Source organism: Palaemon carinicauda, unplaced genomic scaffold (assembly GCF_036898095.1).
Source record: "Palaemon carinicauda isolate YSFRI2023 unplaced genomic scaffold, ASM3689809v2 scaffold9, whole genome shotgun sequence".
Taxonomy (NCBI): Eukaryota; Metazoa; Arthropoda; class Malacostraca; order Decapoda; family Palaemonidae; genus Palaemon; species Palaemon carinicauda.
In genome coordinates, this window is record NW_027172203.1 from 55042 (window position 1) to 76943 (window position 21902).

General features: G+C 40.8%; 1 protein-coding gene across 6 annotated transcripts in view; it reads left to right on the forward strand.

The window, feature by feature from the left end:
• LOC137637640 (tripartite motif-containing protein 2-like) overlaps window positions 1-21902 on the forward strand; it is a 78393-nt gene that overhangs the window by 13669 nt on the left and 42822 nt on the right. For 3 of the 6 annotated variants that reach the window (XM_068369786.1, XM_068369787.1, XM_068369788.1), the window contains exons 3-7: window positions 5667-5703; window positions 10900-11101; window positions 15094-15368; window positions 16999-17166; window positions 20253-20432. In XM_068369786.1, coding sequence (XP_068225887.1) covers window positions 10933-11101; window positions 15094-15368; window positions 16999-17166; window positions 20253-20432 — 792 coding nt within the window. In that variant the 5' untranslated portion in view covers window positions 5667-5703; window positions 10900-10932. The remainder of the gene's footprint in view (window positions 1-5666; window positions 5704-10899; window positions 11102-15093; window positions 15369-16998; window positions 17167-20252; window positions 20433-21902) is intronic. The other 3 variants (XM_068369789.1, XM_068369790.1, XM_068369791.1) reach the window with 3 other exon arrangements.

Here is a 21902-nt window from a genome sequence, read left to right on the forward strand (position 1 = left end):
GCATGTCCGCCCTCACATTCTTCTGTCCCTGAACAAACCTCGTCAGCAGGCTTATCCTGTTCTCCTTCGCCCAAAGAAGGAGCTCTCTTGCTGTCTCGAAGAGAGACAGAGAGTGAGTCCCTCCTTGCTTCCTGATGTAAGCAAGAGCTGTGGTGTTGTCTGAGTTGACCTCCACAACCTTCCCAGACACCAAGTCCTTGAAGGCCTTTAGCCCCAGAAAAATGGCCATCAGCTCCTTGTTGTTGATGTGCCATCCCAGCTGAATTCCTTCCCAATAGCCTGAGACCTCCTTGCTTCCTAGTGTTGCCCCCCAGCCTGACTCTGATGCGTCTGAAAACAACACTAGGTCTGGGTTCTTCTTGTGTAAGGAGATCCCTTCCCCTAACAAGGTTGGGTCTAGCCACCACTTTAGAAGAGTCTTGACTTCTATTGGAATGGGGAAGGAAAAGGAGTCTTCCTGCATCTTTCTGTTCCATGTCTTCGAGAGAAAGTGCTGAAGAGGCCTTAGGTGGAGTCTCCCCAGAGAGACAAACAGTTCGAGGGAGGATAGAGTCCCCAGCAAACTCATCCACTCCTTCGCTGTGCATCTCTTCTTGTCCAGGAAAGTTCTGACTTTTACGAGACACTTGGTCTGTCTTTCCTGAGAGGGAGAAGCCCGAAAAAGAACTGAATTCAGAACTATCCCCAAATAGAGAATAGTCTGATTCGGTCTGATCTGAGACTTCTCCCTGTTGATGACCAGGCCTAGATCCTGAGCCATCATAAAAGTCTTCCGTAAATCCTCCAGACATTTCTCCCTCGATCGTGAACGAATCAGCCAATCGTCCAGATAGAAGGATATCCTTATCCCTTCCTGATGCAGCCAACCTGACACATTCGCCATTACCCTGGTGAAGACTTGAGGAGCCGTGCTGAGACCGAAGCAAAGAGCTCTGAATTGGAAGCACTTGCCCTCCATTACAAACCTCAGGTACTTCCTCGAAGTCGGATGGATGGGGACATGGAAATATGCGTCCTGCAAGTCGAGGGACACCATCCAGTCCCCTGGACGTACTGACGCCATCACCGACTGAGTCGTCTCCATGGAGAACTTTGTCTTCTCCACAAATACGTTGAGAGCGCTGACATCCAGGACGGGTCTCCATCCGCCCGAGTTCTTGGGGACCAGAAACAGGCGATTGTAAAAGCCTGGGGAGACTAGATCCCGAACCGGTTCTATCGCCCCCTTGTCTAGCATTTGGTTGACAAGGTCTACTAGAGCCTTCTGTTTCCCAGGATCTGAGTACCGGGCTACTAAGGCCAGCGGAGCATCTGCGAGAGGAGGTTTTTTCAGAAAGGGGATCTTGTATCCTTCCTTGATGACTGAGAGGGACCAGGTGTCCGCCCCTCTCCTCTTCCAGGACTGCCAAAAACCTGACAGTCTTGCGCCTACTGTCTGGAGGAGACGAACTTCATTTCCTGGAGCGAGGTCTGAAAGAACCCCTGGTAGATCTTGGTCCTGAATCTTGCCTTCTCCCTCTAAAATCTGATCTTGAAGTAGTCCTGCCCCGAAAGGGCTGCTGGAATCTCCTTTCCTCCCGTTTCAAAGAAGAAGGAGGGGCTGCAAAGGGCTTACGAGCAGAACGAGATAAAAGGTCTTGGGTGGCTTTTTGGGCCAGAGAACGCGTAATGTCATTAACCAGGGACTCGGGAAAAAGATGTTGAGAGAGGGGGGCGTAAAGAAGCTCAGACTTTTGAGCATTGGTAACAGACCTAGAAGCAAAAGAGCAAAGCAGAGCTCTCTTCTTTAGGACCCCAGCTGAGAACAGAGCAGCCAACTCATTCGCCCCATCTCTGAGGGCCTTATCCATACAGGACATAATGCTGGTAAGGTCCCTAGATCCATCCATCTGTTCAGTTTTCCTTGCGAGAGTCCCAAGCGACCAGTCTAGGAAACTAAAAACCTCAAAGGCTCTAAAAATACCTTTGACGAGATGATCCAGCTCCGACATTGACCACATGACCTTGGCTGAGTTGAGAGCATGCCTTCTAGCAGAGTCCACTAAACCAGAGAAGTCACCCTTGGAGGAGGAAGGCACTCCCAGACCCAAAGGTTCTCCAGTTGCATACCACATACCCGCTCTTGAAGCAAGACGAGCTGGTGGAAACGAGAAGGAAGTCTTAACTGTTTGTCTCCGCTCCATCATCCAGTCATCAATCTTCGAGAGAGCCTTCCTTGCGGAGATAGACAGTTTCATCTTGATGAAGGCCGACTGTTTCTTGGCCTTCTTTCTGTTAAATTGGGACTGAGGAGATTGAGGGGCAGCAGGTTGGAATTCCTCTCCAAAAAGTTCAAGAAGGGAGCGAGAGAGAACTTTGTAATCTCCCACAGCGTCGGCAGGATTATCATCGTCATCAGAAACATCCTCGAGGGCCTGATCCACATCTGCAATATCCTTCGAAAGAGAAGGATCCTTAGAACCCGACAAGGGCAAATCAAAGGCATCATCCTGCAAAAGACGGGTTGCATCCTGGAGTCCCGCGCTAGAAGAATCCTTGGAACGAGAGGCAGTATCGTCCCGAAGAGGCAGGGTGGTACCGCCCTGGGACCGAGAACGAGAGGCAGAGTCGTTCTGTCGTCGAGAGCGAGAGGCGGTATCGTTGTGGCGGCGAGAATGAGAGGCGGTATCGTCGTGGCGGCGAGAATGAGAGGCGGTATCGTCGTGGCGTCGTGAACGAGAGGCGGTATCGTCGTGGCGTCGAGAACTAGGGTCGGTATCGTCGTGGCGTCGTGAACGAGAGGAGGTATCGTCGTGGCGAAGCGAACGAGAGGAGGTATCGTCGTGGCGAAGCGAACGAGAGGAGGTATCGTCGTGTCGAAGCGAACGGGAGGCAGTATCGTCTTGGTATCGAGAACGAGAAGCAGCGTCGTTCGATAAGGTATCGTCCCGGTATCGAGAACGAGAAAACGTATCGCCCTGGTATCGCGAAGAAGTATCGCCTGGCGAAAGCACACATTCCTCATCCTGGCGTAGAGAGGGAGAAGTTCTCTTTAAAGAAGAACTCCGTTCTCTCTTAGAAGCAGACTTCTTAATCGGCAACGAGTCGTCTTTACGTCTGTCAGACTGGGCGTGAGGGCGGCTAAAGGCTTGTACTAAAGTCAAAAGTTGTTCCTGCATGACAGACATAAAGGATTTAGCAACATCAGCTGGGTCTTGCGGACCCGAAGGGGGGGGGGCTGACGAATAACACTCGTATCTTCGGCAGCAGGCTTCGTCCTTTTCACAGGCACGGAGTCGAAATCATCCTCCGACGGACAAGGTTCATAACTGCTAGAACCGGGAGAGAAAGAACGAGACCGTTCGTCGCGGTTCCATCTCCTCTTAGTAGGTCTTGAAGCTTCATACTTCCATTTACGTCTGGACGAATTCGGAGAAGAAAACAACACATCCGACTCGTCTTTCCCGTGACGGTCAAGAGCAGCCTGGGAATAGACAACAGGACTGTCTGAGGCGACGGCTGACCGAGGGTACGTACCTTTCACCCCCTTTCGGTCATCGACGTACCTTCTCCCTTGGTCCTGGGAGCTTGGTAGAGGTCTAGGCCTAGGGGTATGACAGATTCGGTCGGTCGCCACCTCCACTGCACTAACACAAGCACTTTCACTTTCCTTACCTTTAAAGGCCTCCAGCTGTTCTTTAATGGCCTTCAACTCGGCCGCCAGGCTAGCGTACCGAGGGTCATCCGTAGATACGGAACCTGTAGGAGGTGCAGGAGTTACTACCTCAAGGGAAGGATCAACTTCCAAAGAGGAATCAATAATAGGATCAATAGATAAATCTACGCTAAGTTCGTCTTCCTTACCACTAACAGACTTAGACTTAGACCTAGAAGCTCTCCTAACTCTATCGAGCTCTAGCTTACGCACATAGCGCTTCATAATTAACCAATCTTTCTCATCCAAAACCTTACATTCCCCTCACCTATTATCAAGGGCACAAACAAAACCCCTACAATGAGAACAAACAGTGTGAGGATCAACCGCCATTTTGGGTAGTCTCACCTTACATTCCTCATTCGCACAGATACGGTAATGACTCTTTTCACTCATAATGAAAAACAGCAAAAAAAAGCTAAGAGAAAACAAAATACAACGATCGCCAAAACCCCAAATCAGAATACTTCACCAAAAAAGCAGACTGGTACACCGAGCAGGGAAAGCGAAGAAAAACTCTTAATGACGGACCAACGTGTTATCGATCCGGCCGGCAGAGATGAACTGAAGAACAGAAAACGGGAATGATTCCTCCTACCACCCTTTAACGGGTGTTACCACCCAACCACCACAAGGCGGTTGCCTAGTTTTAGAAAAATTCTGCCGAAATAGAGATAATTAGCTATGTATATATAACTGCCAGGTAAGTATTCACAAAACTTTGTTTTATCATAAAAACTCCATGTTGGTCACAGAGACATCTCTAAACTGTTTCTCTAGACAAGCCTTTTCAATAAGAGTATTTCTAAGGGTGAGATCACACTGGACTGCTAAGTATTGAGGTACAGTAGTGGCATGACTTGGGCGGTTGAGCAACTTGTGCAACGAACAAAGCTACACATGGCCACACCCGAAACGCCACTCTCTAGCATCCCATTCGGCAGTCGAAGCTTTTCTTCTGTCCATGTCTGTCATTATCTGATGGAGAGTTGCATTATCTTGGGTGAGAATGCTGGGAACCGCCGCTGCATTTTAAATCGTGCTATACCGATCGGCGACAACTGCAGAGGGTCAATCCTATCCGCTCGTCTGGCGTGGCAACCCACGTAAGGTGTATCAAGTTTAAGATTAACACTGGAACCTCTTCCCTGCAACCTCCACGCTCTCTGTGTCCGGTGTGACTGAGCCTAAGGACTTAGGTCTTTTTCTTTGGGTCTGTAAGGAAGTGCTTTCAAAGCAACTACTGTATTACATATACAGTATATGGTGAGTCTTTTGTCATGCTTACCAATCGGAGATTCCGGGAAAGTTTCCTCGGTGATTTCTGCCAGAACATAGTCTGCTTTTGGATCTCTGCGCGCTGAAACCAGGCGAACGCTTCTGTTTTGCCGAAGGGCGGTAAACTCCCATATTATCTATATTCTTTTAATATCTTTTGGAAAAACATTTAAATAGAAATGCTGAAGATAATCAGGTGTTCCCTAGTTTGTAATTTGGCTTTTGTCAAGGCCTTAGAGCATCTGATACCCTTCCAAGAGTGATTACATTTGTTATGGCTTTATATTACATCCGGAACTAAAGCTACTTTAGTTCCTGACACCAATTTTATCATTAGCATCCCGCCTTGATCCTCCATGTGTCTTATAACACTACAGAGCAATGACGTCATGTGTCAAATGACGTATGTTAACTTTTCGTAACGTAACTGACAAAAGATAGATAGAAAATTAAAATTTCTTTACAAAAATTAATAGATTTTCCGAATAGACAAAAACGGATGACGCTCCTAAGTTTATTTTCTGTCTATTTGAAGGACAGTGGCTGAATATAACAGAGACAATGTATATAGACATGCTTCTGTATGAAAGAAGCAGCTCTTGATTAATTAGTTTATGTTCCATTGTAGTTTTTCAAAATGAATTCTGTTGAAACCATTTTTGTGACAAATTACTTAATGTGTTTCTCTCCACAGGAGTGATGTGGTGTTGTCGACCCGCGTTCCAGCTACAGTAAGTACTGCTCTCTCTCTCTCTCTCTCTCTCTCTCTCTCTCTCTCTCTCAAAATTTGGAAAAGCAAGATGCTATAAGCCAAGGGCTCCCCTGTCTCTCTCTCTCTCTCTCTCTCTCTCTCTCTCTCTAAATTTGGAAAAGCAAGATGCTATAAGCCCAAGGGCTCCCCCCCCTCTCTCTCTCTCTCTCTCTCTCTCTCTCTCTCTCTAAATTTGAAAAAGCAAGATGCTATAAGCCCCCCCCTCTCTCTCTCTCTCTCTCTCTCTCTCTCTCTCAAAATTTGAAAAAGCAAGATGCTATAAGCCCAAGGGCTCCCCTCTCTCTCTCTCTCTCTCTCTCTCTCTCTCACAAAATTTGAAAAAGCAAGATGGTATAAGACACCCCCCCTCTCTCTCTCTCTCTCTCTCTGCTCTCAAAATTTGGAAAAGCAAGATGCTATAAGCCCAAGGGCTCCTCTCTCTCTCTCTCTCTCTCTCTCTCAATTTGAAAAAGCAAGATGCTATAAGCCCAAGGGCTCCTCTCTCTCTCTCTCTCTCTCTCTCTCTCTCTCTCTCTCAAAATTTGGAAAAGCAAGATGCTATAAGCCCAAGGGCTCCTCTCTCTCTCTCTCTCTCTCTCTCTCTCTCTATCTCTCTCTCTCTCTCTCTCTCTCTCAAAATTTGGAAAAGCAAGATGCTATAAGCCCAAGGGCTCCTCTCTCTCTCTCTCTCTCTCTCTCTCTCTCAAAATTTGAAAAAGCAAGATGCTATAAGCCCAAGGGCTCCTCTCTCTCTCTCTCTCTCTCTCTCTCTCTCTCTCTCAAAATTTGGAAAAGCAAGATGCTATAAGCCCAAGGGCTCCTCTCTCTCTCTCTCTCTCTCTCTCTCTCTCTCTCTCAAAATTAGGAAAAGCATAATTCTATGAGCCTAAGGGCTCCAACAGGGAAAATAGCCTAGGGAGGAAAGAAAATAAGTAAACTACAAGAGAAGTAATGAACAATTAAAATAGAATATATGAACAGTAACATCTAGATTGAACTACTTTCTTTAATTGTTATAGAAAATGTACAAAAAGAATGAAAGAATGAAATGACACTTGTGATAGAAATCATGATCAATATTGTCATCGCCAGTCCATCACTTCTCAAATCACTTGTTTTCCCCATCGCATCATACGGCTCAGAATGTTGGGTTTTAAAAGCTACAGATCGGAAAAGATTAGAAAGTTTTGAACTATGGTGTTACAGAATAGTCCTTAGGATAAGCTGGATTGAGAAAAAGACTAACGTGGAAGTTCTACAAAAGATCAATATCGAAAAAAGATTACTTGACATTTTGGATGAAAGAAAACTAACTTTTATTGGACACCAGGTTTGGAAACACAATACTCAGGAAAGAACGCTACTAATTGGATCAGTCTATGGTACAAGAACGAGAGGAAGGCCTAAAACTAGATTGAGTGAGAATATCAAGGAGATGTGCGGGCTAACGATGGTGGAGTTGGAAAGGAAGGCTCAAGACCGGAATGAATGGAGAAGTTTTGTGCAGAGGGCCACGGCTGTTCGACATTGAACACCCCGTACTTGATGATGAGTCCATCACTGAATTCCAACGGCCGAAGCTAACGTCTCACTTCACTAACATCTTTGAGAAAACAAATGTTAAGCTGTCTGGTTAGCTGTGACTTTCCATACGAACTTACCTCGTTTTATCCAGAGGCAATCTATGGGGCTTAACCCTTTTACCCCCTGGCTACTTGGAACTTTCCAACCCTTAACCCCCAGGCATTTTTTTTTTCAAGTTCATTTTGCAATATATATGGTTTAAATTGCTCTAACAGCCTTAATTTTCATCATAGAGAGGTCAGGTTGGTCTCATTCTTTTGAAAAATGCCTGAAGTTTCTCATAAAATTATCAAAAATATGCAAAAAAAAATGTAAATAGCAGTTTTTTGCAAGGACCTACCAGTACGCCCATGGGGGTAAAGGGATGAGTTTTGTGAAACGTACCAGTACGCCCATGGGGGTAAAGGGATGAGTTTTGTGAAACGTACCAGTACGCCCATGGGGGTAAAGGGATGAGTTTTGTGAAACGTACCAGTACGCCCATGGGGTTAAAGGGATGAGTTTTGTGAAACGTACCAGTACGCCCATGGGGGTAAAGGGATGAGTTTTGTGAAACGTACCAGTACGCCCATGGGGGTAAAGGGATGAGTTTTGTGAAACGTACCAGTACGCCCATGGGGTTAAAGGGATGAGTTTTGTGAAACGTACCAGTACGTCCATTGTGGGTAAAAGGGTTAAAAAAGTTTATCTACTTTATCTGAATGATCTTGCAGTTAGAATCAGAATTCTAGAACCGGGCTGTGAAATCAGCGTGATTTATTTTGACGAGGGGAAGCTTCCAGTACAGTTGATATCACTTCTTTTCAATCAAAGCAATTAGATCAGTGGTTCCCAAACTATCTTACCTGACGCCCCCTTTTTGCTTCCAGTAGACCCGTACGCCCCCACTCCTCTCTTTTTTCTTATATGAAATGATTCTTACATTTATTTCTTAGCATTATACAGGAAAACAGATTTCTGTTTGTATTACATTTTAATAATGAAAGCCACTCAAACAAATAATAGTATATCCAGTAACTAAAAACGAAACCTTTGGTTCAAAGTGAGCGAAAAAAAAAGTTTTGAACATTAGCAAATTGGCAAAATTGAGTTGCAATTTTAAGAATAGATAATTTGAAAACATGGCATATGATATTTGGAAATACTTATGAGACTAAGGCACAATTTGTGGTCAAATTTAGTGAGATGGATGCATGTATGTAATGACAGATATTTGTTCTTTTAATGATTTTATTAATCTATTAAACAAGTAATTTCGAGCAGATGACTTCACGCCCCCTTGTATCGTCCTCACGGCCCCCTAGTGGGGCGCGCCCCCCAGTTTGGGAACCACTGAATTAGATGGATCAGGTAACACAATTTCATTTCGAATCAAACACTTTAGTGGACCACTATTCGGATTTGTCAAATTTGCATTAGTTTTAGGTCTTCATTCCATTATTATTATTGCTGGTCCTTACAGTTCATTTAACCCTTTTACCCCCAAAGGACGTACTGGTACGTTTCACAAAACCCATCCCTTTACCCCCATGGACGTACCGGTACGTCCTTGCAAAAAAATGCTATAAATTTTTTTTTTTTCATATTTTTGATAATTTTTTTGAGAAAATTCAGGCATTTTCCAAGAGAATGAGACCAACCTGACCCCTCTATGACAAAAATTAAGGCTGTTAGGGCAATTAAAAAAAAATATACTGCAAAATGTGCTGGGAAAAAAATAACCCCCTGGGGGTTAAGGGTTGGAAATTTCCAAATAACCCGGGGGTAAAAGGGTTAATTGTTTATGCTGTGATGAGTGGTGCATCTCTGGGAACAGTTTCACAATCAACAAGATATTGTGACTTAAGTTTGGGGCCAAAGAAGCAAGTAGACCAATGGATAAGAATGTATGAAATTCACACCATTATTATTATTATTACCTAAGCTACAACCTTAGTTGGAAAAGCAGGATGCTAAAGCCCAAGGACTCCAACAGGGGGACATAGGCCAGTTAGGAAAGGAAATAAGGAAATAGATAGAATAGTTTGCCTGAGTGTACCCGCAAGCAAGAAAACTCTAACCCAAGACAGCGGAAGACCATGGTACAGAGGCTAAGGCACTACTCGAGAGTAGAGAACAATGGTTTGATTTTGGAGTGTCCTTCTCCTGTCTTGATATAGACAGAAAGGCTAGTGCACTCGAGAGACCTCACTGACTGAATCATGGCGAGCTATGGATGTCTAATATTTTCAAAATGAGATGAGCAAACCTAGTGCACAAGCTATGAATGGGTTGATTAGGCAAATTATAGACAGTAGCAGGACTGTAGCTATTTCTCGGTATGACCGCAAAAGACGGAAACTCTCTCGGCCTTACCCCACAAGAAAGAAAGCGATGAAACTTAACTTGCCAAATCTAGGGTGGATGATTCCAAATTTTGTTAATCCAGAAACTGTTTCTTTTAGTTTCTGCTGTCGTATGCTCAGTGCCCCAGCGTGGCATGGCAAAGATTTGACTTAAATCAATGTATTTGTGTAAATATATATTTGACAAGTCCCATAAATAGCTAAAGCTTGACTCATTTGATCGGATAATTTCCCATTTTGATTGCTATGAAAGTTGTGTTTCCCTGTATTCCATTGTAGAGTTGGTGCTAACTTTATTACTCTGAGTAGCTTTAAACCTTTGATCTCTTTATGTCTTATATATTTTCTACATGCCTTACATAATACTGTATTGTTTACAATAACGAAAATTTGCTAATATAATAGATAAATTTTTGGAATAAAAAAATCATTATATATATATGTCTTAATATAGAAATCTAGATGACTTAACCTGGGTTACTATTAACACTTTTACCCCCAAGGCTATTTGGAACTTTCCAACCCTTAACCCCCAGGCGTTTTTCTTTTTCAAGCACGTTTTGCAATATTTTTTTTTTTAGATTACGCTGACAGCCTTAATTTTCGTCATAGAGAGGTCAGGTTGGTCTCATTATTTAGGAAAATGCCTGAAGTTTCTCATAAAGTTATCAAAAATAAGCAAAAAAAAAAAAATGCAAATAGCAGTTTTTTGTAAGGACGTACAGGTACGTCCATCGGGGTTAAGGGATGAGTTTTGTGAAACGTACCAGTACGTCCATTGGGGGTAGAAGGGTTAATATAGAAATCTAGATAACCTAATCTGGGTCACTATTAAAAGAGATACTATCAAAAGTGCTTAATGAATTTCTAATCACTATCAGAATGGCCTTAGATAATAGTGTCATTAACCCTTTTACCCTCAAAGGACGTACTGGTACAGTACGTTTCACAAAACCCATCCCCATGGACGTACCGGTACGTCCTTGCAAAAAAATGCTATGAAAATTTTTTTTTTCATATTTTTAATAATTTTTTGAGAAAATTCAGGCATTTTCCAAGAGAATGAGACCAACCTGACCTCTCTATGACAAAAATTAAGGCTGTTAGAGCAATTTAAAAAAAAATATACTGCAAAATGTGCTGGGAAAAAAATGGGGTTAAGGGTTGGAAATTTTCAAAAAGCCTGGGGGTAAAAGGGTTAAAAGTGTTCAGTAAACTTCCACCTCGCACCGTCACCAAAACCCCAGGAGTCGAGCGGCGGAAGGCCAAAGCCGGGAAGGATGTACGAGCCCATAATGACCTACCAGCAACCAGTTAACAACCCGTTTGGTTCTTTCCCCAGTCGAGGCGTGGGTCGGGAAGAAGTGATGTCGTCAACTCTGGTCGAGACGGTCTCTATCAACTACGAGGACTTCAACGAGTCGTTCCTGACCTGCGGCACTTGCTTATGTGAGTAGGAAGAAGGTGGATTTGGGATTGTGTGAGGAACTGGAGGATTATTGTTATATTAACTGTACGTATAGATTGTGGTTACAATTGACTAATCCTTCTTCCTTTGATGTGTCGATATTTCAGTATATTTTTGTTAGTTCGGAAATTCTGTTTTCGTAAGTAAATTTAGTTTATCCGGAATTGGTTTACCTTGATTTTGTATTGTCATTTATTATTATTATTATTATTATTATTATTATTATTATCATTATCATTATCATTATCATTATTATTATTACTAGCTAGGCTACAACCCTAGTTAGAAAAGCAAGATGTTATAACCCCAAGGGCTCCAACAGGGAAAAATAGCCCAATGAGGAAACAAAATAAGGAAATTGATGAACTATAAGAGAAGTAATAAACAATTAAAATAAGTCATATATAAACTATTAACATCAAAAACAGATATGTCATATATAAACTATAAAAAGACACATGTCAGCCTGGTCAACATAAAAACATTTGCGGCAACTTTGAACTTTTGAAGTTCTACTGATTCAACTACCCTATTAGGAAGATCATTCCACAACTTGGTAACAGCTGGAATAAAACTTCTAGAATACTGTTGAGAATAAATTGATTTTAACAATTATACTTCCTAGATCCCTTTGTGTTGAGACCCTGGCTAGCCACAACCCTTTTTATATGGCCAAGCCTACTATCTTCACATAGCCTAATCCCATCATCTGTGAACACTGAATTCAGTGCTCCCTCGGGTATCGCTAGTTTCCGACTCCATTGAAAGAATTGAAACCTTTTCTCAGGATGGGTTGATTATAAAAATTGTCTAAATGAAGAAGAAACGGACTAGAAAAAGCCTTCGCTGTTTGAATACGTGTCCGTACGTGTTTGGATGGTATTGCTTGTAACTATAGTCAATTTTTTTTAGCGAGGCAGATATGCACCGACTCGCAGCGGTGCCCTTTTAGCTCGGAAAAGTTTCCAGATCGCTGATTGGTTGGACAAGATAATTCTAACTCGATCAGCGATCAGGAAACTTTTCCGAGGCAAAAGGGCACCGCTGCGAGTCGGTGCAAATCTGCCTCGCTAAAAGAAATTGACTATAGTCTTGTAACCTTTAGAACTGGTTTTTATAGAAGATTGTATAGAACAATGCTTCTTTAGAAATTACTGTAGTGTATATACAATATTACTATATTGTTAGATGTTTTGTAAGTAGTAGTATACGGTTAGTGACAAGATAAATATATGGTACATGTAAAAAAACCTGTATGAGTCTGTATTGTAAAAACAGGAGCACTTACAAAAACCTATAAAGGTAGTTTTATAAAATCCTTTACGATATATAGTAGAAACACGAGCACTTACAAAAATAACTATAAAAGTAATTTGAAAAAGTAATGACAAAGGATAGTTGTAGTAGAAGGCAGCAGTCGTAGTCCCGGGGGATGTTGAAGAAGGAGAGGTCTAAATGGTGAGGGACCTCTGGTCGTGGTTCTATCACGCTCCAGTTTACTATACCGACACTCGATGAGTGAGCGACCTGGGTTAATTCCTAGCATTATTATTATTATTATTATTACTATCCAAGCTGCAACCCTAATTGGAAAAGCAAGATACTATAAGCCCAAGGGCTCCAATAGGGGAAAATAGCTCAGTGAGGAAAGGAAATAAGGAAATAAATAACTGAAGAGAACAAATTAACAATAAATCATTCTAAAAAAAGGAATGTCAAAAGAGATATGTCCTATATGAACTATTAACGTCAAAAACAGATATGTAATATATAAACAATAAAAAGACTCATATCAGCCTGGTCAACATAAAAACATTTGCTCCAACTTTGAACTTTTGAAGTTCTACTGATTCAACTACCCGATTAGGAAGATCATTCCACAACTTGGTTACAGCTGGAATAAAACTTCTAGAATATTGTGTAGTATTGAACCTCATGATTTGTTCTGGTTTGGAGGGAAAGAATAGGATTAAGGACATTTAGTGTTGGACGGATGAGTGACAAAAGAGTGAAATAGAAAGGAAAAATAATAGAAGATAGATCGAGCAAATCATTAGATATCACTCTTATAGTATACACCTAGTTGTGTTCGGAGTATATGTCCCTGACTGCCTACTGCACGACTTCCATAGAAAATCCCTGTGTATCTTAAAATAGATTTTGTATATTGTATACCTTCGCTGTTTGTGAGTTTAATCCTCATTTGACCAAGACAGAAACTATACGATTGAGTTGGATGACCGTTCTTTAACATTGAGGCCTTTCTCGGAACAGTTCTGTTGTGCTTTTGTTCGCTCGAGAGTGAAGGCCATAACAGTTGTTCTCAACCAGATATCAGTTTACTGCACGGCAAATGACCAAATAGATAGTGTAGGGGAGAGATAGGATAGGTGGTGGGAAGGGCTACGCAAAGAAACCCACAGCACAGTATGGGTGTGACAGGGTGGACTCAATCGGAGCAAAATGTCCTAGGAATTACGTCTCCAACTGTACAGTTTTAGCAGTTTTTCTTGAAAATAGGAAGACTAGAATTTATGGAGTTCTGTTTTTAGTTTTTCACTTCATATATAAGAGTCGACTATTTTAGTAAGTGGTACGTTATAGGCATGATCCTCCGAGTCTGATATGTTATGCTTAGGCTTTTGGGGTTGCGGCAGCCTATTAGAAACGTCCCTGCCCAGTGATATGCTGGATTAGGGTTCAAGACCCCCACAAGATCGATAGTTTTTTATAGAGTCTGCAACCTTACCATCCTTGTGAGCTAAAGAGGTGAAGTTTGGGAGAGCCAATAGGTCTTCCTGCTGAGTCATCAGCAGCCATTGCCTGGCTCCCCCTGCCCCTATATAGATGGAAAGGGGGGTTGGGTGGAGTCTCAAGGGCACTGTCAGCGTCTCTTGCCTCTCTCATTCAAGAGGGATTTTTAAACCTTAAATTGAGAAATTAAGTTCCATTGCTGTGATAGTGAGGACTAGTTTCTTGAAGTAGACAGGATTATAGTTTATTAGAATTTGTAAAAGTGCTACTGTAGCTGTTACAGGAATAATAAAACAGATCATACAGTAATATCTGCTGTAGATACATCCTACAGTACTTGACGTGCCTATCGTTTACGAGACGTACCCATACTGGACTCGTTACCGTACCAATCATTTTCCAGACATTCCAACCTTATTTACTTTCATTTTCCAGACATTCCAACCTTATTTACTTTCATTTTCCAGACATTCCAACCATATTTACTTTCATTTTCCAGACATTCCAACCTTATTTACTTTCATTTTCCAGACATTCCAACCATATTTACTTTCATTTTCCAGACATTCCAACCGTATTTACTTTCATTTTCCAGACATTCCAACCTTATTTACTTTCATTTTCCAGACATTCCAACCATATTTACTTTCATTTTCCAGACATTCCAACCTTATTTACTTTAATTTTCCAGACATTCCAACCTTATTTACTTTCATTTTCCAGACATTCCAACCTTATTTACTTTCATTTTCCAGACATTCCAACCTTATTTACTTTCATTTTCCAGACACTCCAACCTTATTTACTTTCATTTTCCAGACATTCCAACCTTATTTGCTTTCATTTTCCAGACATTCCAGCCTTATTTACTTTCATTTTCCAGACATTCCAACCTTATTTACTTTCATTTTCCAGACATTCCAACCTTATTTACTTTCATTTTCCAGACATTCCAACCTTATTTACTTTCATTTTCCAGACATTCCAGCCTTATTTACTTTCATTTTCCAGACATTCCAACCTTATTTACTTTCATTTTCCAGACATTCCAACCTTATTTACTTTCATTTTCCAGACATTCCAACCTTATTTACTTTCGCTGTACGCCTCGATTATACCGTACTTTTAAGTAATCGCTTCTCCCACTTACCCTGAGTTGCTTTTATGTTAACTATTATTTCTTCACTGCACCAAAACAATTCAACACGTGTCAATATAGTATCTCTGTGGGCAGGTTCCTTCGACGGGGGCGAGCACACGCCGAAGCTGCTCCACTGCTCCCACACGGTCTGCCTCCACTGCCTCACCCGCATCGTCGCCTCCCACGCCCGGGACGACGGGACGTTCCGCTGTCCGATATGCCGGGAATCCATACGCATCCCCTCCGGGGGGGTGGCGGCCCTCCCCCCGTCCTTCTTAGTCAATCAGCTGTTGGATCTGATGTCCCGCCAGAGGAGAGAAGTCATACCAAAGTGTTCTACGCATGCTAATCAAGTAAGGAGGTTTGATCGCTGGGTTATGATCGACTTGTAAATATTATCGTTGTTTGATAATCAGGTTTCATGTGTTCGTCTTTAGTTAACTCCATTATTATCTCCACCAATGAAATTGGAAGGAGGTTATGTTTTACCCCCTGTTTGAGTGCTTGTGTGTATGTTTGTTTGTGAACAGCTTCGTAGCCACAATTTCAATCGTAGAGTAATGAAACTTGCAGAGATTAACTGTTATGTAAAAAGTGGGAAAGGATAAAATTTTGGAAGGTCAAGGTCACTGCCAAGCACAGCTTCGTGGCCACAATTTCAATCGTAGAGTAATGAAACTTGCAGAGATTAACTGTTATGTAAAAAGCTGGAAATGATTAAATTTTGGAAGGTCAAGGTCACTGTCAAGCAAAATGTCCAATTCTCGTAATCAACTATAATTTTGGACATCGTTGTCACAGAGACTTCAAATTTTGTTCATAAATGAGTGTATGAAAATCCACGCCAATTGATACATGTTAAGATGAAGGCGAGCAAAAGGTCGTGAAATAAGCTGCTGTGGCGGAGGTCTGCGCTCTACTGAGTGCCCCTCTTGACTGTTGATAGGTGTACATTATCCGTGACTTTACATCTTTATGAAGTATGATTTTTATGGCCACTTGAAGAGCTCTGGTAGTTGAGAATCCATGAATTAGATTTTCCATCTCATCATAGCACAAATGAATTTTTTACCCAAGTCCCAGGTCCTTTTTTTTTTTTGTCTTAACTCATAATAGCACCAGAACTATTAGCGCTAAGATTTAAAATTTAAATAAGTTATCATGTAACTTTTCCTTTCCATTGATATACTTCATCTTTCAAAATATCCCAAAGTTTAAAAAAGGAAGCTATTGTATAACTGAGCCTTCTATTTTATAATTTTGTAAAAACTTTTGTACGTACATAAGGTAAATGAAGTATCGGTGCATAGGGGGTCCAGTCAACCACTGTTGATGCGAGAGGGCTGGCCGACCTGGTTGTGGCTACTTCATAACTCTGGTCACTATTTCACCATCTATAGTTCCTTGGGATGAAAATAATTCGCTCGTATTGTGTAACGATATTCTTTACCTTTTGTATGTATAGTAATGCCTCACAACACGAAATTAATTCGTTCTGGAGTGGCTTTCGTAAAGTCTCATTGTAAAGCTACATTATAACCACAATGAAATACTATACAGTCAAATATATTTGAACCATTCGATATACCTAAACTAAATGTAATACTTGTAAATTAAGTAGTTATTACCACATAATGTAATAATAAATTAAAAATAATACAATACATACAGTACAATACTGTACTATTATAGTTACCCCTATTATAGACTACAGGTACATTTTCTCTCTGAAATCATTTTCTTCAACTCTGTGATGGGTGACTATTTTATTCTCGGCCTGGATGGCAAATGTCTCTTCTTAAATTTAGTGAAACATTTTTCGTAAAGTGAGTCATAAAAATATTCGCATCTCGTTTTGTAGCTTGAAAATTTTGTAAGCAGTGTCTTTCGTGAAGAGAGGTATAACTGTAGTAACATAAAAACAATTTTGGACGTCTTCTATTTTGGACTATACTGTGTTTGATATCATCTTTACTCTTGCAGGAATTGTTGTTTTGTGAATCCTGTGATCTCGTTTTTTGCACGCAATGCAGCAACGGCTCCCATCAAGGAAATGCCGCCAGCTACCAGCACACCGTCATTCCGCTCTCGATCGCCATCAAGAGAATGTCGGAGATTTTGTGTTATAAGGCGAACGAATGTTACTCTAAGGTGAGATTGGACTGTGTAATTTTACTCTCATATTCAGATACATGAATTCTACTGTACATTCAAACGTTACCATTTGCCGATGTGATTATTTGTGCGAATAGGTTTACATTTCGCAAAGTAATATTTCTCGGTATCTATTTGCAATTATGTACCATGTTTTACTGAACGGGTCTTGATAGAAAAAACAAAAATCCATTTACGATATTACAAAAGAACTGTAATATATTATCATTACTAGCTAAGCTACAACCCTAATGGGAAAAGCAAGATGCTAAAAGCCCAAGAACTCCAACAGGGAAAAATAGCCCAGTGAGGAAATTAAATCAGGACTAAACTATGAGAAATAATGAACAATTAAGATAAAATATTTTAAAAACAGTAACATAAAAACATATTTCATACATAAACTATAAAAAGGCTTATGTCAGCTTGTTCTACATATAAACATTTGCTGCAAGTTTGAACTTTTTGAAGTTACAACCCCAGTTGGAAAACAAAGATGCTATAAGCCCAAGAACTCCAAGAGGGAAAAATAGCCCAGTGAGGAAATGAAATAAAGAAGTAAATAAACAAAATGAGAAGTAACGAATAATGAAATTAATATTATTATTATTACTATCCAAGCTACAACCCTAGTTGGAAAAGCAAGATGCTATAAGCCCAGGGGCTCCAACAGGGAAAAATAGCCCAGTGAGGAAAGGAAATAAGGAAATAAATAAATGAAGAGAACAAATTAACAATAAATCATTCTAAAATAAGTAACAACGTCAAAACAGACATGTCATATATAAACTATTAACAACATCAAAAACATATGTCATAAATAAACTATAAAAAGACTCATGTCCGCCTGGTCAACAAAAAAGCATTTGCTCCAACTTTGAACTTTTGAAGTTCTACTGATTCAACCACCCGATTAGGAAGATCATTCCACAACTTGGTAACAGCTGGAATAAAACTTATAATGGATCTGTTTTATATATACTGTACTATGAAAAAAGACTTTTATCAGCCTGTTATGTCATTCTTATATAAAGGAGTGCTTGTAAGTGTTTGAAGGCAAGGTGTATTTACAATTATATAATAGTGAATGCCTCTCAAATGGAAAAAAAAATTATTCAATATTGAGTTATTAAAGAGGAAGTATGGCACACCAGACGGGTTAGTGCAGTAAGTTGAGACTGATAGTTATATAATTGAATGATCAAGTTCTTGTTTATTTTAAGGTTATATAACTATGGTTTCTCTCTTCTCTCAAGGCTGAAATACAAAGGTCTATTTTCTAGTTATTTTGGGGGCCAACAATTAATTGCAATTCTTCCTCAATCTTGTGAATAACAAGGTCCGACTGTTTAAAGGTACCTATACCTATGGAATTTTATCATGAAGGGTAAAAAGATCCAAGAAAGTAGACTGAGATGGTATGGTCATGTCATGAGAAGAGATGAACAGTATATTGGGAGGAGAGTGATGGAAATGGAGGTACAGGGAAGGAGAAGGAGAGGGAGACCAAAGCGAAGGTGGATGGACTGTATCAAGGATGACCTTCGATCAAAGGGATTAACCGGTGATGAAGTGTGGCACAGAGGTAGGTGGAGAACGCTAGCTAGAAACATCGACCCCACATGGAAGTGGGAAGAGATGCAGACAAAGAAGAAGAAGAAGAAGACGACAGGAGTTAGAAAACTATCAGATAAGATCCAAGAAAGTAGACCGAGATGGTATGGTCATGTCATGTGAAGAGATGAACAGTATATTGAGAGGATAGTGATGGAAATGGAGGTACAAGGAATGAGGAGAGGGAGACCAAAGCGAAGGTAGGTGGACTGTATCAAGGATGACCTTCGATCAAAGGGATTAACCGGTGATGAAGTGTGGGACAGAGGTAGATGGAGAATGCTGGTCAGAAACATCGACCCCACATGAAAGGAAGAGGAAGAAGAAGGGTAAAAAAAAAGTTGCATTATAAATTGATAGAAGTTCTAGATTATTTATTGAATGATATTGTGTGAATAATTGGCTACGGAAAATCCAGAAGATACAAAATAGGTCTCAAGAAGCTGTTTGTAATTCAAATTTTGATAGATTTGGCCTAGGGTCGGCTTAGCTTAACTCGCACGCTTACGATTTTCAGATGCAAATGTCAACAAATAGTCCCGTTTCTTATTGCTTACTGCATTAGATTGTATTGTTTCTTCTTGGTGCCGAAGCGCACCCACTGCACCTCGTTCCAGGACTCGCACTCCGGACACGTGCCTGTAGGAGAACATAAGCTGCCCCTACACGACGAACACAGAGGATAAGGGTAGGAAAGGGTATAGAATGAACTCAATGGGTCCACGTGGGGACCGCGTAAGACACAAAAGGGGGGTCGGGGACACACAGGGTCGCACTGGGTAAGATGAGAGCGTCGAGATGTTATCGCGACGCGACCAGAGAACTTACTGGAGATCGAGACGTGAGCAAGCATGCTCTCTGACCTGGGGTTAGCCTCAGGGCGTGTATCACTCCACCTGAGGTTACCCCTCATAAAAAACTCTGGTCGGTTGGGAGGAGATCCCAGATACTATTTAGAAAGTAGTTCGAGGTAAGTACTGTTAGGAAAAATACAAATTACTTAAAATTTGTGATATTTTATTATGAATATTTGATACAAAATCTAAGATTAATGATTTTAGATGTATTTATGTTTGAACTGGTACAACTTCAAAAGTTCAAACTTGCAGCAAATGTTTTTATGTGGAATAGACTGACATAAGTTTTTTTGTAGTTTATATAGGCTATGAAATATCTGTTTTAATGTTGTTACTATTTTCAAAATATTTTAAATTGTTCATTACTTCTCTAGTAGTTTATTTATTTCCTTATATCCTTTCTTCACTGGGCTATTTTCCCCTGTTGGAGCCTTCGGGCTTATAGCATCTTGCTTCTCCGACTAGGGTTGTAGCTTGGCTAGTAATAATAGTAATAATCTCTGAATGTTTCTAAGTTGAGGAACTTCCTTGTCATAAAATGGCCGATAAGTCACTGTGTTATCGCGACGGTATCACTTCGTACGCAACTAACTCTTGCTCATTTGTCGCCAGTTAAACGAAGCCAGCGATGCCGTCACGTCCGAGATGCACCAGCTGGACCACGTGGTTGACTCGACGTTCGAGGATGTCAATCGATCATTCCAGACCATTATTGACGCCATCGAGCGGAGAAGAGAGGCCGTTATAAGCAAAGTGAAAAAGATGAGGGACGAAAAGAAAAAGGTTTTGCAGGTTGGTAGATTCAAATAGACCCCAATTGTTTATTCATTTCATAATTAAACCCGTGGCCACCGAGATGGGCAAGGGGTATTGTTTTTTCGGTATATTTCTTTTTATGTTTGTTTGTTTCTTTGTAAGCAACGTTATGGAACAACTACTTGACAGATTTACTTGATATTTTCAGGAGAGATGCGCCTTCTTTGTTAGCTTCTTTACGGTAAAACTACTTGACAGATTTACTTGATGTTTTCAGGAGAGATACGCCTTCTTTGTTAGCACCTTTACGGAAAAACTACTTAACTGATTTACTTGACATTTTCAGGAGAGATGCGTCTTCTTTATTAGCACCTTTACGGAAAAACTACTTGACAGATTTACTTGATGTTTTCAGGAGAGATGCGCCTTCTTTGTTAGCACCTTTACGGAAAAACTACTTGACAGATTTACTTGATGTTTTCAGGAGAGATGCGCCTTCTTTGTTAGCACCTTTACGGAAAAACTACTTGACAGATTTACTTGATGTTTTCAGGAGAGATGCGCCTTCTTTGTTAGCACCTTTACGGAAAAACTACTTGACAGATTTACTTGATGTTTTCAGGAGAGATGCGCCTTCTTTGTTAGCACCTTTACGGAAAAACTACTTGACAGATTTACTTGATGTTTTCAGGAGAGATGCGCCTTCTTTGTTAGCACCTTTACGGAAAAACTACTTGACAGATTTACTTGATGTTTTCAGGAGAGATGCGCCTTCTTTGTTAGCACCTTTACGGAAAAACTACTTGACAGATTTACTTGATGTTTTCAGGAGAGATGCGCCTTCTTTGTTAGCACCTTTACGGAAAAACTACTTGACAGATTTACTTGATGTTTTCAGGAGAGATGCGCCTTCTTTGTTAGCACCTTTACGGAAAAACTACTTGACAGATTTACTTGATGTTTTCAGGAGAGATGCGCCTTCTTTGTTAGCACCTTTACGGAAAAACTACTTGACAGATTTACTTGATGTTTTCAGGAGAGATGCGCCTTCTTTGTTAGCACCTTTACGGAAAAACTACTTGACAGATTTACTTGATGTTTTCAGGAGAGATGCGCCTTCTTTGTTAGCACCTTTACGGAAAAACTACTTGACAGATTTACTTGATGTTTTCAGGAGAGATGCGCCTTCTTTGTTAGCACCTTTACGGAAAAACTACTTGACAGATTTACTTGATGTTTTCAGGAGAGATGCGCCTTCTTTGTTAGCACCTTTACGGAAAAACTACTTGACAGATTTACTTGATGTTTTCAGGAGAGATGCGCCTTCTTTGTTAGCACCTTTACGGAAAAACTACTTGACAGATTTACTTGATGTTTTCAGGAGAGATGCGCCTTCTTTGTTAGCACCTTTACGGAAAAACTACTTGACAGATTTACTTGATGTTTTCAGGAGAGATGCGCCTTCTTTGTTAGCACCTTTACGGAAAAACTACTTGACAGATTTAC